This window comes from Panthera pardus, unplaced genomic scaffold (assembly GCF_024362965.1).
Source record: "Panthera pardus isolate Hobbes unplaced genomic scaffold, ASM2436296v1 HiC_scaffold_15, whole genome shotgun sequence".
NCBI lineage: Eukaryota > Metazoa > Chordata > Mammalia > Carnivora > Felidae > Panthera > Panthera pardus.
The window spans coordinates 2,405,038-2,420,044 of NW_026526710.1; the positions used below are offsets into that span (position 1 = coordinate 2,405,038).

The following is a 15,007-nucleotide window of genomic DNA, read 5'->3' on the forward strand; positions in this document are numbered from 1 at the left end:
GGCTGGGACCAAGTGTCTGCCCCGGCTGAGGACCTGGCCGGTTCCCTGTCACTCAAGAAGATTTCCTCACCCTGGGAAGTACCCCCCAAATTCACTTGGGAGGCAGTCCTGTTATTACTACAAATGCCACGGCGATGCCCTTAGTGGGGAAAAGCGTCTTGTCCCTGTGGATATTCAGAATTCAACCTAGGGACGATGATGTCGGTCGGGCCTGTACCACAAACGTATCGGTGGTAAGAGAATTTGGTCATTTTGTTTAGGAATGGGTGATGTTTAGGAGAACTTAACATCTCAGAGTCTCTGATGGATTAGATTTGTGATTCTAACTTAAGGTCTGTAGTTGATTTAGACTTACGATTTCAAATTCAAATCGCACTGGGTTTATAAACAATATTAGACTACTTATGAGAACTTAAAATTTGCCATAGTTATGTCTAATTTATTAGACTTATAAGAATTACTTAAGTACGGGTGAAGGGTTTATTTTTTAGTAAGACTACTAAAGAACTTAAAGATAAAACCAAATATATTCAATTTCTAAGTGCAGTTTAAAAATGCTTAAAAGGAGTTAATAATCAAATTTGTGAGTGGGGCCAAACATTAATCAAAACCCCCTTAAAGGCAATTGCAAAAATGTGCTAGATTTATAAAAGGAGTAAGATTTATAAGTTGAGCAAAAGGCTTAAGGAAAAACTGTGGCTTTTAGTTTATAACTTTAATAAAGTGAACATTAACTCTAAAACCAAATCATCTTTTCTGGGCCCCAAAGTCATCATTTCCTATATCATAAACTCATATCGACATACTGAATTGCTAAGCACAGACGCACTTTACTTTGTAACTGGGAAAAAATGTCGCTGCCAGAGCCGCCCCCAGTCTGGTGGGGGAGACAGCTTTACAAGCAAGAGAGAAGCAAAGAATAAACACTGTCTAAGGGGCCAGCGGTGCCTGGGGAAGGGGAGCCGTGAGCAACGGCTTCAGAGAAGAGACACACACGAGGGGCCCCCCTCCTACCTGTGGACTCCCTCTCACGGGATATAAAAACGCTCCCTCGTGTGTTAAGGCAGATGTCCCAGTACTTGCAGCTGAAAGTATGTGACAGCCACAGATGACAGCCAGTCATATAGACGGGGAATTTCACTTTCTAGGGGACCTGCTCCCATGGCTATGAATCAAGGTGCGTATTCCCTGTGACACAGGCTGGGCCGGCAATGGCCGGCCTCTGAATGGTTTTAAGCAGGCGAGAAACACAATCAGATTCTGTGTTTGGGAAAAGATCACACTCAAAATGCTATGGAGACGGGGCACCTGGATGGCTCAGTTGGTTGAGCATCCGACTCTTGATTTTGGCTCGGATATGACCCCAGGGTCGTGGGATTGAGCCCCACATCAGGCTCCATACTGAGCTTTGAGCCTGCTTAAGACTCTTTCTCTCTCTCTTTCTTTTTCTCTCTCTCTCTCCCTCTGCCATTTTCCCCAGCTCATGCTCTCTCTTTAAAAAAAAAAAAAAAAAAGGAGGCGGTGCCTGGGAGGCTCTGTGGGTTAAGCATCTGACTCTTGACTTTGGCTCGGTCATGATCTTGCGGTTCATGAGTTCAAGCCCCGTGTCAGACTCTGTGCTGACAGCACAGAGCCTGCTTGGGATTCTGTCTCCTCATTTTCTGCCCCTCCCCCACCCATGTTTGCTCTCTCTCTCTCAAAATAAATAAACAAACTTTTTTTTAAAAAGGAAAAAAAAGGGGCACCTGGGTGGCTCAGTCGGTTAAGCATCCGACTTCGGCTCAGGTCATGATCTCACAGCTTGTGAGTTCGAGCCCCGCATCGGGCTCTGTGCTGACAGCTCAGAGCCTGGAGCCTGCTTCAGATTCTGTGTCTCCCTCTCTCTCCTCCACTCCTCCACTCCACTCCTCCTCCACTCATGCTCTGTCTCTGTCTCTCTCTCTCTCTCAAAAATAAATAAACATTTAAAAAATGTTTTTTTAATGAAATGATTTTTAAGAGTGCCAGGGTAGCTCAGTCACTGGCTGTGTCTGACTCTTGGTTTTGGCTCAGGTCACGACCTCATGGTTCACGAGCTCCAGCCCCGCATCGGGCTCTGTGCTGACGGTGTGGAGCCTGCTTGAGATTCTCTTGCTCTTTCCCCTTCTGCCCCTCCCCTGCTCACTCTCTCTCTCTAAAAAATAAATAAACATCTAAAAAATATAAATAAAGTGATTTTTAAAAATCAACAGGTGAACAAATAAACAGAACTGGTATATCCATGCAACAGAATCTTGAGCAGCTAGAAAAAGAAAGGAAGCATTGGGTCAAGCTACCACACGGCAGAACTTTGGAAACATGCTGAGAGAGAGAAGGCAGATGCAAAAAGCCACGGGCAAGTCCACTGACACGAACTAGCAACAGGCAAATCTATGGAGACAGGAAGCAGATCAGGGGCTGTTGGGAGGGAGAAGGGGGAGCTCACTGGCACAGAGTTTCTGTTTGTCGGGGGGGGGGGTGATGAAAATGTTCTGGAAATGGTGGTGATGGGTGCATAACACTGTGAATGCAATGAATGTCACTGAATTATACATTTAAAAATCATTAAGATGGTCAATGTTATGTTATGTATTTTTACTACAATAAGACAAAATCAGTGTCCCGGAGGCTGGACTGCAGAGTGAAGCTGGAGAGAAGGAGGCCGGCCGGGCCAGAGAGGGTGGGCAGGGGCACCCGGGAAGAGATACAACAGGGCTTGGGGACATTTTAGCAGGAGATACCCATGGGACATCCAGGTGGAATGTTCTCCGGCAGCTTCCTCATCAGTGAAAACGGGAAGTGTTGAGGTGGTTATTTTTTAATGCTTATTCATTTTTGAGAGAGAGAGGTGGTGGGGAAAGTTCAGATAGAGAGGGGGACAGAGGATCTGAAGTGGGCTCTGCGTTGATAGCAGACAGCCCGACGCGAGGCTCGCACTCACGAATCTTGAGATCATGACATGAGCCGAAGTCAGACGCTTATTTGACGGAGCCACCCAGGTACCCCAATATTGAGGTGGCATTGAAATGAAGACAGTGTGGTTTCAAGTCCCAGGTCTGCTGCTTCCTGGTTGGAGAACAATACCAAAGCATCCTCAGGCCGTGGCCAAGGAAAGGCCAGAGGAAGCAAGACTCAGAAGAGTCTGAGAAGGAAGAGGCAGTAAGTCAGATGAGAACCAGAGGACGTGGTATCAGAGAAGCCAAGGAAATGAAGAGTGTCAAATGCCACTGAGATGTCCAGTAAGATGAGGACCAGGGTTAGGTAACATGGCCCTATCCAGGTCACCAGTCACCTGGGGACCTGTGTCTTAGAAGATCCAATATAACTTTCCAGAACACTCCAGAGCATTAAACACACCTTCTTCCTAATCTAGCCCAACTGGACTCGTCCACTCCCAACCAGAGCCTTACAATCTTGTCAACTAATCCCGCACTGCTCTCTGCCTCTAGGACCAGGAATTAAGAAAGAAAACTCACATATAAACATCCGTCACGGGCCAGGTACCGTGCTCTACTGGCCTCTATGACAGTCCTGTAAGGTAAGTGTAGTGGGTTGAAGGGCCCCCTTCAAAAGTCATGTCCACCCAGAACCTCAGAATGTGAGCGTTATGTGGGATAGGGTCTTAGCAGGGGTAGTTTGTTAAGATGAAGTCCTACTGGATTAGGATGAACCCTAAATTCAATGACTGCTGAACTCACAGAAGAGAAGACACAAAGAGATACACAGGGGAAAATGCCATGTGAAGACAGAGGCAGAGACTAGAGGAATCAGTCTACCAGCCAAGGACTGCCAAGGGCTGCCAGCCACCACCAGCAGCTGGGAGAGAGGCCTGGAACAGATTCTCCTTCGGAGGCCCAGAAGGGACCACCCTTGCAGGCACCCTGGTTTCAGACTTCCAGCCTCATGAACTGTGAGGGAGTAACTTGCTGTTATTTTAGGCCCCTCGGTGTGTGGTAATTTCTTAGAGCATCCCAAGAAAACTAAAACAGTAGGTATGATTAGCCTCTTCCTTTTGCAGGTGGGGAAAGTCACTTCACTTCTCTGGGCCTCCAAGCTGGGTTTGTGTGAGTTAACCTCCCTCAGCCCCGTCTACTCTGGGACACCGCCAAACCAAGTTTCTGGGCCTCGGGAGCCAAGAATCGTAAACGGGAAATTCACCAAGGTAATGTCACTCAAGGCAACAAGATGGCCAGCCTCCCCCAGGTCCCCTAGCCCCTCACCCTGCATCCCATCACTGGTTTCTGCACGCCCAGGCCAGATTGCTCGTCCGTCCTGCCCACAGTGGCAGACACAGGACACTAAGTAGGAGAAAGCACGGTGGCTCCAAGCCTACCCTGTGAAGGAGTCCCATATAATTATCAGGCAGTTGGGCCCTTTGTCGGCCGTGGCAATCCACCGCCTATCTTCACTGATGCAGAGGCAGGAGATCACATTGGGGTGGCCCTGCAGAAATGGAGAGAAAATGTTTTGAAACCTCAAGGACACGGCCCAGGCTTGGCACTGGTAGGAGTGACTGGGGCCCCAGAGAGAACGGAGCTCCCCTTCCAGGTTCATCTGGCTGAAAATTCCATGCCCACTGGCTTTCCCTGGCATTTCTCCATAGCCAGCGGCGTTCAAATTTGCTCCCCCTCGAAACACCTGGATAAGCCCCACTGCCCACAAGAACAGGGGTGTCCTACAGGTATAGGCATGTCCCCCACTCTGAACCCAGGTTGAGAATAAATGTTGGGGTTCTGCCTAGTCCCCTGGAAGCTCCCTGCCGGCCTCATCACCCTAAAACAGTGTCCACATCAGGTCACTGAGCAGCTCTGGAGCAAAAGGTTCCTCGCTGGTCTATCTGCTTTCATTCCCAGCCCCCTGTAATCCTTTCCCAGTAACTCGGGAATCTTCTGGAAACACAGAAAAAACGGTAGTGCTCCCTGCCAGGAAATAGCCTATTTCCACCCTTCTTCATCTTCCCTCGCTCACTCTGCACCAGCCATACTGGCCTCCTTTCTGGGCCCCACGCACAGGCCTGCAAACTCAGTCTAGAATGCTCCTCCCCAACCTGTCCCTGGTTGATTCATTTTCATCAGTCAGATCTCGGCATGAAGGGCATGTCTGCATTCCCAGGCAACCCAATCTGAGGTCCGGCTCTCACTCTTGACCTCTCCCCTATAGCATTCCCACATTTCCTTTGGAGTGCTTGTTATAATTCATAGTTATGTATTTACGAGACTATAAGCTCCACGAGGTGGGGGGGACTGGATCTGTTTTGTTCATGACTACAGACCCAGAATCTGCAACAGATGTTATGAGAAATATCTGTGAAATGAATGAATGAATGAATGGTCAAGGCCTTTCCCAGCCAGCTCACTCTGACCTGCCTGCCATTGTCCCCATTTCTCAGCCCCTCTGCCCACTCCCGCTTCTTCCTGACTCTGCAGACACCAGCTCTCCCTTCTCCCTGTGCCATTCCCACTGTGCGCAGTCCCACACACTCAACTGAGCTCCGCAGGGTGGTGCTGGCTGGTTTCGTGTGTATTCCTGGCCTTCTAGAGAGCAACTTTTTCCAGCTGCACCCACATGGCTTGGATCCCTGGCACAACGGACTATGGGAAAATCCTCTGTGATGTTTTTGACCTAGGTATTGATTAAAGCAGGTCCTTATTAAAATATATGTCCATTGAAAAGGGTAACATGGAACTGTTCATCGGGTTAATGAGTGGAAAGTCCGAGAAGTCCAAGAAAGGAGGACATTTGGTCAGGTAAATGATGAAAATGTCAGGAACGGAGGAAGCAGAAAATGTCAGGAACGGAGGGGAAGGCAGGCATGTGGGACACTTGGGGAGGCACAGAGGGCGCTGAAAACAAATAAAGGTGTTCAAGTGGGGGGGACAGGACAGGACAAAACCAACCTACTCAATACTTTCAAGTCAGGGGACCTGGATTCAAGACCTGGCTTCATGTGCAGGCTCAGGCAAGTCAGTTAACCTGCTCTGAGCCTTTGTTTTTTCTTCTGTACAATGGGAATATGAACACCCACTTCTCAGCATGATTATAAGGATCAACGAATGCCCTTTTAAACCTGCAAAGGGTTCGAATCCCTGCTGAAGCCTTTTGTGTTCCCCCCAGATGTGTGGAGACAACATGATCTATCCTGACCACATTTTTAGGGAAATGCAGAAAAAAAAAAAAATACAAATGCTTTAAATTCTTGTTCCTATAAAATTAAAAGCAATTGCTATTTGTTAATTGATTCTGATTAGGATCAGACAGACAATGAGTAATAAAATGTGTTTCTAAAGACAAGGTTTGCTATAGTTCAGAAGAGAGGTAGGAAAACACGATGGTGATATAATGAAGTCAGCCCTTGCAACAAAAACCAAAATGCTGTAGTCTAGTGAAAAACCACCTCTTTTACTTGTGGTAAAAACAGAACAAAACGAAAAACAAAAACCAGAAACCTTGCGTACCTGAAGATGGTGCTGATTATTATTGAAAACGTTGTAGATGACCGCGGTGTGAGCGCAGACATACAGAAGAACTCTCTGGCTTTCATCTCGAATATAGTAAACAGGAAGAGAACTGTTCCAGCCAAAAGACCAGGTCAAGGTCTGGAAGACAAAGGTAAAACCAGCAAGACACTAAGTGTGCCGAGGCCAGAGCTAGGATGCTAGGCGCTCCTGGCACAGTCTCTGGAGGAGAAAGATTCCACATCATCAGTCCAAAGAGGAGAAATCACTTCAAGAAAGTCCTCAGCCACGTGCTACAGTGTGGATGACCCTTGAAGCCATGACTCTGAAAGAGGCCAGACACACAGGTCCGCAGAGTGTGTGACTCCATCCACAGAGACAGAAGGTAGATGAGCGGCTGCGGGGCGGCTGGAAGAGGGGGTGGGGAGTGACTGCCAAGGGGGATGGATTTCTCTTGGGGGGGATGAAAATGTTCTGGAATTGCATAGTGGTAATGGTTGCACACCCTTGTGAACAGGCTAAAGACCGATGAACTGTACACTTAAAAGGTAAATTCTGGGGTGCCTGAGTGGCTCAGTCGGTTAAGCATCCGACTCTTGGTTTGGGCTCAAGTCATGATCTCACAGCTCGTGGGTTTGAGCGCTGCTGGTGCAAAGCCTGCTTGGGATTCTCTCTCTCTCCAACCCTACGCTGCTTGCTCTCTCTCTCAAATAAAAAAAACTTAACAAAAAATGCTTGAGGGTAAATTTCATGAGGATGTAGAGGAATCGGGACCATGGTGCACTCCTGGTGGGAATGTGAAATGGTGCAGCTGCTACGGACACACCAAGGGGACTCCTCAAAAACTTGAAAACAGAATTACCACGTAATGCAGCAAGCACACTTCTGGGCACGCACCTAAAAGAACTGAAAGCAGGGTCTCAAAGAGACATTCATACACCCAGGTTCATAGCAGCATCTTTCACAAAAGCCAAAAGGTAGGGCCGCCTGGGTGGCTCAGTTGGTTAAGCAACCGACTTTGGCTCAGGTCATGATCTCATGGTCTGTGAGTTCGAGCCCCACCGGGCCATGTGCCGACAGCTCAGAACCTGAGCTGTTCCTCATATGAGCCGCCCTGTATGTTCCGAACTACATTAAACGCTTTATATGCATGGTGCCATGTGCCGACAGCTCAGATTCTGTGTCTCCCTCTCTCTCTCTGCCCCTCCCTGGCTTGTACTCTGTCTCTCTCTCTCTCTCAAAACTAAGTAAACATTAAAAAAAAAAAAAAGCCAAGCCACCCAAGTGTCCATTGACAGATGAATGGACAAACAAAATGTGAATATTATCCAGTCTTCAAAAGGAACGAGTTTCTGACACACTCTACGACATGGATGAACCTGGAGGATGTAAGTGAAATCCACCAGTCACAGCAAGACAAACACTGTAGGATTCCACTTACATGAGGTCCCTAGAGGAGGAGTCAGATCCACAGAGACAGAAAGTAGAACGGCGGTTACCAGGGGCCGGGCTGGGGAATGGGGAGTTGTTGTTCAATGGGTAGGGAGTTTCGGTTTTGCAAGATGAGCTCCAGGCAGTGGTTGCACCTCAGCGTGAAAGTACTTACTACTACACTGTATACTTAAAAATGGTTAAGATGGGGGGGCTCAGTGGATTAAGCAGCTGACTCTTGATTTCGGCTCAGGCCGTGGTCTTACCATTCGTGAGTTTGAGCCCCGTGTCAGGCTCTGCGAGGACAGTGTGGAGCCTGCTTGGGATCCTCTCTCTCCCTCTCTCTCTCTCTGCCCTTCCCCCGCTCACTCGCTCTGTCTCTCTCTTGCTCTCTCTCCCTCTCTCAAAATAAATAAACAAACATTAAAAAAATAACAACAACAGATCAACATCGGCTCATCAACTGTGACAAATGTCCCATGCTAATGCAAGATATTAATGAAAGGAGAACCTAGGCATGGAGGAGTCACAAGGGAGTAGAAGGGAATTCTATTTTTCATTCAGTTTGCTATAAACCTAAACTCCTCAAAAATACAGTCCATTTAGGGGTGCCCGGTGGCTCAGTCGGTAGAGTGTGCGACTCTTGATCTCAGGGTCATGAGTTCCAGCCCCACACTGGGTGTAGAGATTACTTAAAAAAAAACAAAAACAAAAAACCAGTCCATTTAAAAAATTAACTAACACCAGGCACCTGGGTGGCTCAGTTGGTTAAGCATCCAACTCTTGATTTCGGCTCAGATCATGATCTCATAGTTTGTGGGATTGAGCCCCGGGTCCGGCTCTGCGCTGACAGCTCGGAGTCTTTGGGATTCTCGCTCTCTCTCTGTCTCTCTCTCTGCCCCTCCCCAGCTCACATGCGCTCTCTCAAAATAAGTAAGCTTAAAAAAAATTAACTAAGGCCAATTAATCGAATGTGGTGTTGTCTAAAGCGATGGCTAAGTGATTAGAGATTTTTAGTAACTCGTTCATTCGGCATTAACAGAACTTCCTTGTCAAGAAGTGCTCACATTAATTGAAACCACACAGTATTCATTGCATTTTGCACTCATGGTGACCAATCACGAAGATAGCCATCTCTTATGGCAATCTTTTCCCGTAAAACATGAAAACAAAACGTTATTGTCAAAACCAGATTTCACTACATTTGACAGTCACAAGATCCCCTCTCATGAATGCAGGATACCCTTCTTTCTTGGCTGGAGACAGTGTCCATGAGCCCCATGGGCCACTCCAGGCCTTTGGGATGAGGCAGGGGATCCCAAAGGAAACAGAGGGTGCCACGGGCACAGAGAGAGATTCAGAAGCACGCTCACTGAAGCACCTCTAGTGAGAACACGAAATCAGAAGGAACATAAATGGCCATCAATAATAGGGAAATGCCTGAATTTAAAATGAAGAAATGGGGGCAGGCACCTGGGTAGCTCAGTTGGTTAAGCGTTCAACTTCGGCTCAGGACATGATCTCACATTTCTTGAGTTCCAGCCTCTGTGCTGACAGCTCAGAGCCTGGAGCCTGCTTCGGATTCTGTGTCTCCCTCTCTCTCTGCCCCTCACCCAATCACGCTCTGTCTCTCTCTCTCTCAAAAATAAATAGACATTAAAAAACATTTTTTTAGGGGCACCCGGGTGGCTCAGTCAGTGGAGTGTCCGACTTCGGCTCAGGTCATGATCTCACCATTCATGAGTTCAAGCCCTGTGTCTGGCTCTGTGCTGACAGCTCGGAGCCTGGGGCCTGTTTCAGATTCTGTGTCTCCCTCTCTCCCTGCCCTTCACCCACTGTCTCTCCCTGTCTCTCAAAAATGAATAAACATTTAAAAAAATTAAAACAAATTTTTAACGAGGAAATGGATCTACATTCACTGATAGAAAAAAAAATCCTCCAAGATATATGAAGTAGAAAAATACTCTGCAGACATGCAGAATCTGTCACTGGTAAAGAGAACAAAAACTAATGGGTGTCATGGTGTGTGTGTGTGCACACACTCACGGGAGTACACAGCTAACAGGTCTGTAGATGCACAGAACAAGGTCTGGAAAGATCTACAGTTATACCAAACCGTAACAGTAGTCACCTCAGGGAACTGGGATGGGCGTGGTCAGTGTAAGAAGGGGAATCTGCTTTGTTTAATTTTTTTTTTTTTTTTTAATATATGGAGCACCTAGTAATTTTAACAGAAAGGAAAAACAATACAGGAACGGGAAAAGAAAGAAGGTATACTCAAAGCGCTAAACAAGTTTGTAGAGAGAGGTCTGGTTCTGCGGTGAGCCCAAGGTTAACAGGAGACCCAAAGCCCTGGCACAAAGGTCACTTGGTCTCATTAGTGATATTACATGATGTCTTATTAGCTGGCTAAACAAGACAAAAGTCTTCAAGGGCTCTAAAACTTATTCTTTCTTTTGGACAGAATAATCGCAAGCTTTGACCTTGAACTCCACTGCTCAAAGTAAGCCAAATGTACAGAAAAGAGGCTGTCAGTTGTCTGCCCTTCTCGCTAGACATTTTCCATCATCCTCATCGGCATTATCACCACCACTGCCATCTAGCTGTTGACGCTCAAGTGCGCCCTATATGTTCCGAACTACATTAAACGCTTTATATGCGTTCAGTTGCTTACAAATCTTCCAAAGGCCAACTCTGCAGGGGAAAAAAAAAAACAGGAGATGAATCCTAGGAGGCAATTGTCAGAAGCAGATGGAGGAAGAAGGGGGAAAAAAAACTTTCCTCTCCCTTCTCTTGGTAAATGATAATATTTTTATTCCTCGCAGATGGTGCCTCCCTGGAATACTGTCAGTGGCAGCAAAGGCAGATTCCTTTGGACTGCCTGGTGCTTTTCACAGTGGCTTTCACTTTTTTTCCATACCTTTCACTTTCTCTTAATTTTTTTTAACGTTTATTTTTGAGAGAGAGAGAGAAGAAGGGCAGAGAGAGAGGGAGATACGGAATCTGAAGTAGGATCCAGGCTCCGAGCTGTCAGCACAGAGCCTGACGCGGGGCTTAGACTCACAGACCTGGAGATCGAGACCTGAGGCTTAACCGACTGAGCCACCCAGGTGCCCCAGTCCACACCCTTCACTTTCTGACCCATCTTGGTAATGGATAGTTTTAGGAGCCTGTAATGGTTTTAGGAGCTTGTAAAGCTATCAAGCAAGCTAAGGCAGAAGAGGTGAGGAGAGGGGGGAGAGGGGAAGGAATGGAGGAGGAGGAGCACAAAGTGAGAAAACGGAGAGGGGAAAGGGAGGGGGAGGGAGGAGGAGAGATGGAGCTTGAGTCTCCCACCAAAACCAGCACCCTATGCAACGGACAAACCACGTCCGGAATTTCCTGCCTGCGGAGCAACACTATTGGACCCAGATGCGGCGTTCCTGTCCGTAGCCTGTCATGCGTGTCCAGCTGGAGCGCTGAACTGAACTTTAAAACACACAAGTCTATTGTTAGTTTAAAAAGGATATTTCTGGTGGTATTTTGTTTTCCATGTGCATAAAACTCCCCTATTTCACAATGCTCTCCGAGCGTTGGAGGAAATCAAAAAGCACATGACACTCACCAAAGGGTACACATTGGCTCTGTCATCCTTTTGAAACAAAATGTCCTCACTGGTGGCCACCAGTGAATCCTCTGGGATCTCTGTTTGGGGCTGGAATTCTTTTCCTTTTTCTTCACTTAAGTATGATAGTCTTTTGTCTTGTATCCTTTCTCCCTTTTCTGCTTCCAAATCTGTCCCTTCTTGTCCCGATTCATCTTGGGGCATCTGGTGGGTTTTCTGCCCAAGCTTGCTAGAGGGCTGTGAGTCAGGGGAACTAATCTGTAGTTCCTCAGAACTGATTTGCTCCAAATCAAGAAATCTTCGTTGTGAGCTCAAGTCTCTAAAAAGCTCATTTGTTTCTGAATGCTCTGATGCACGCTTTGACTCATCACCACTATGGGTTTTCTTAAAAAAGAAAGAAAAGAAGATTGTGATTCCAGTTACAGTATGTGCTGCCGTATTCCCTCATAAATTTTCCTTTCTATTCCTAATCAGCCAGTCAGTGTTAGCCTCACATGGGAACCATGAAGCACTTTAAAAAGGAGCCTGGGACGTTTTGTACTTAAATGAGTCATGGGTGTGCCAGGTTTATTCCTGGCCTACCAGCAGAACCACACAGCAGAACCATTCTTCTAAGTGGCACTGGTCCTCTCCGAGGACAGACTCGGCACAGAGTCACTTCTCCTTGGACCACAGCTGAGTTCTCTTCCAGGATGAGTCTGTGGAAAGCCTCCATTACTATAATCACACTGACTCTGTTCTAAAACAAGCACACTCCAGCTAATCCCTAGCCCCTCTTTACATCAGCTCTGGTGCACGCCTCCTCCAGGAAGCTTCCCCTGACCATCCTCCTAGCTGGGTTAAGGGTCCCTGTTTTTCTTGTTTTGTTTTTTTAAATGTCTCCCTTGCATCTTTCAATCACTGCACTTAGCATATTGTTTTAGAGAGTTCAGGTCTGCCTCCTGACACTCCCTAGAATTCCTTAAGAGAATGGATTGTATCTTATTTGTATCTCCATAGCCTGGTATATAGTAAGCAGTCATTTAATGATTATGAATGAATGAATGAATGATTTACAATTACTACTTACTAGAAAAGTTCCCGACATGATTGACTGGGAATCAGTCAATGTAAGTTTCTCCAAACTGATCTTGGACTTGGTGATTTCTTGGGGCTTCACTGTGGTTTCTTCCTGTACTCCTGCAGCTACCTCCTCCCCTGCAGCTGCAGCCTTTTCCTCCGTTTTTTCTCTCACAGCCTCCTCCTTCCCACCTTCTCCCCCTTCTTCCTCTTCCTCCTCTTTCTCCTCCACTCCTTCCTCCTTCTCCCATTCTTCCTCCCCCTCCTCTCCTTTCTTCTCTTTCTCTCCCACTCCTCCTCCCTCCTCCCCTTGCTCCTCTTCCTCTTCCTCCACTCCTTCTTCCTCCTCTTCCTCCTCCTCCCAGTCCTTTCCCCCTTCCTCCCCCTTCTCCCATTTCTCCTCCACCCCGTCCTTCTCTTCCCCTTCCTCCTCTCCTTCCTCTTCCTCCTCCTCCTGCTCCCCCTCCTCCCGAGGCTGTCTCCATACTAACATATCATCTTCCTTTAATTTCTGTGGCATACTTTCTCCCTCTCTATAATATGAATTATAATCTTCTTCTTCTTCTTCCATTTCTGTTCCTCCATCTTCTTCTGTTTCTTCTAGTGGCTCTTCCCCTGCGTCCGACATTCCTCTTTGTGGAGTTTTCTCTAGAGAAATTTTGACCATAACAATCAGCAGTTCCCATTTTAATTTCCTGGTGCACTAACCTATCGATGAAATGTGCAATGCTGGCCCTGGTTCCCTTCCACAGCAACAAAAATAATTTCATACTCCTGGGAAAGCCTGTCCCAAATCTTCAACATATTGATCCCAGGGCCTCTCGCCTTTCTAGGAATAACTTGAGAGCCCTTTAACTCACTTTATATATATTCATATTCCCTCAGGCAGCAAAATGATAACCCCGACATTAACGACAATACTAATAATGTAAATAAGGGCAGAAGCAGTGTGCTTAGTGGTTAAAAGCCGGCTTTGCAACCGGCCTCTCCTAGCACTGAACCCTACCTGGCTCCACCACTCACTTGCTCTGTGCCCTTGGGCAAGTCACTATACCCCTCAGGGTCCAAATTTGCTCACAGGCAAAATAAAAATGAGAGCCCTAAATTCTGGGGTTGAGATGCCATGTCAAATGCTCAACGCAGCTGCAGCAGAGTGGCTGAGAAAGGCGGCAACTGTTTACAAAGTTTAAACGCCTTCCAGCATAGTCTCTGGTTTATTCCTTCCGCCAAACTTGAGTGTGAGGCTCTGGGAGTTGAAGGGACTTATTCAGATCACACCGCTAGAAAGAGGCAGACCTCCCTGACGCTTGGTTCCTGCATCTCAAAAATCATTACTATGATTTCCAGCAAGGGGCCCTCAGCACGAGGCCTGCGCCCACTGCAAACTCTGCCGGCGCATCTTGATGCGCGGCTTCGGGGGAGGGGCGGAAGGAAGGTGTGGGGGCCTGCTGGGGGCACAACGCGCAGCTCAGGTCTCTCCGAGGCCGCCCCAGGCCCGGCCGGGGTGCGGCGAGCGCCCCCCGCGGGGCACCGGGCCCTCCCACGCCAGGGCCCCCGCCCCCGACTCACAGAGCGCGCCCTCCGTGGGCCTCAGTGGCCGGGCCGTCCCGCCGCCTGGACCCCTGTCACCTTCCCGCCTCCAGCGGCCCCGGCTTTCTCCACCGCGAGCTCCTTAGTTACCGTTGCCACGCAAGCCCCGTCCCCAAGGTAACCGCCGCCTGGGCGACGGGCCGTAAAGCGGGAGGGCCGGACGGTGGTCACGTGCCCAAGGCTCTGCCGTAAGCGGGCCGGCACGCCCCCTGGCGGTCCCCGGGGAACGGGCGCGGCCGCCACTCGGGCAGCGAAGTTGGCCTTCTTCCTGGCCGCTTCTTTTCCTTCTGTTCCTCCCCCAACTTTTTCCCCCAGGCGCCGAAGTCTGAGAAGCTGCAGCGGTGGATGCTTGCACCTCTGACTTTCTGAAGGCTTGACGAGATGAAGTGAAGAAGTATGAGCTGTTTGGCAAAATTCTCTTTGCCGAAAGCAAACTAAATTTCCCGGTTTCACAGACGCAGCACACAGATTTGCCCTCCACACTTTCTCTACGTGTTGTTTGCAGTGTTTTAGCTGGCTGGGATTACACGTTATATAGGTTACATGATCTTGCTGTTCTGATCACAAAATGTTTCTGCAAAACCAGCTTCGTTGAATCTACTGGGATCACTTCAAAGTGACTCTCAGAATCTCAAAGACACAGCACACGTGGCCATCCTGAGGTTTCTAAAGGGAGACTTGGCAGGAAACCAGCCAAAGGCACTGAGGCAGAAAACTCTTTGGTCCTCTCATTTTAGGACAGTGTGAATGATGCTCCCTATCCCCTACCCCCAGGTCCCACCCAATGCTGGTTGATTAATAAGCATACATCTCAAAAAAAAAAAAAAAAAAAAAAAAAAAAGGATCAAAC

The 15,007-nt window shown here is 47.9% G+C and overlaps 1 protein-coding gene across 3 annotated transcripts in view; it reads right to left on the reverse strand.

Moving 5' to 3' along the window:
• The window catches only part of CFAP251 (cilia and flagella associated protein 251), a 67,126-nt gene extending 52,859 nt beyond the window's left edge, over positions 1-14,267 (reverse strand). The window contains exons 1-6 of one of the 3 annotated variants that reach the window (XM_019467557.2): positions 14,137-14,267; positions 12,974-13,215; positions 12,578-12,781; positions 11,509-11,892; positions 6,474-6,614; positions 4,352-4,461 (exon numbers count right to left, since the gene is read on the reverse strand). In XM_019467557.2, coding sequence (XP_019323102.2) covers positions 4,352-4,461; positions 6,474-6,614; positions 11,509-11,892; positions 12,578-12,781; positions 12,974-13,195 — 1,061 coding nt within the window. In that variant the 5' untranslated portion in view covers positions 13,196-13,215; positions 14,137-14,267. Of the gene's footprint in view, positions 1-4,351; positions 4,462-6,473; positions 6,615-11,508; positions 11,893-12,577; positions 12,782-12,973; positions 13,216-14,136 lie in introns of those variants that run through there. The other 2 variants (XM_019467555.2, XM_019467556.2) reach the window with 2 other exon arrangements.
• Positions 14,268-15,007: the final 740 nt, after the last annotated feature.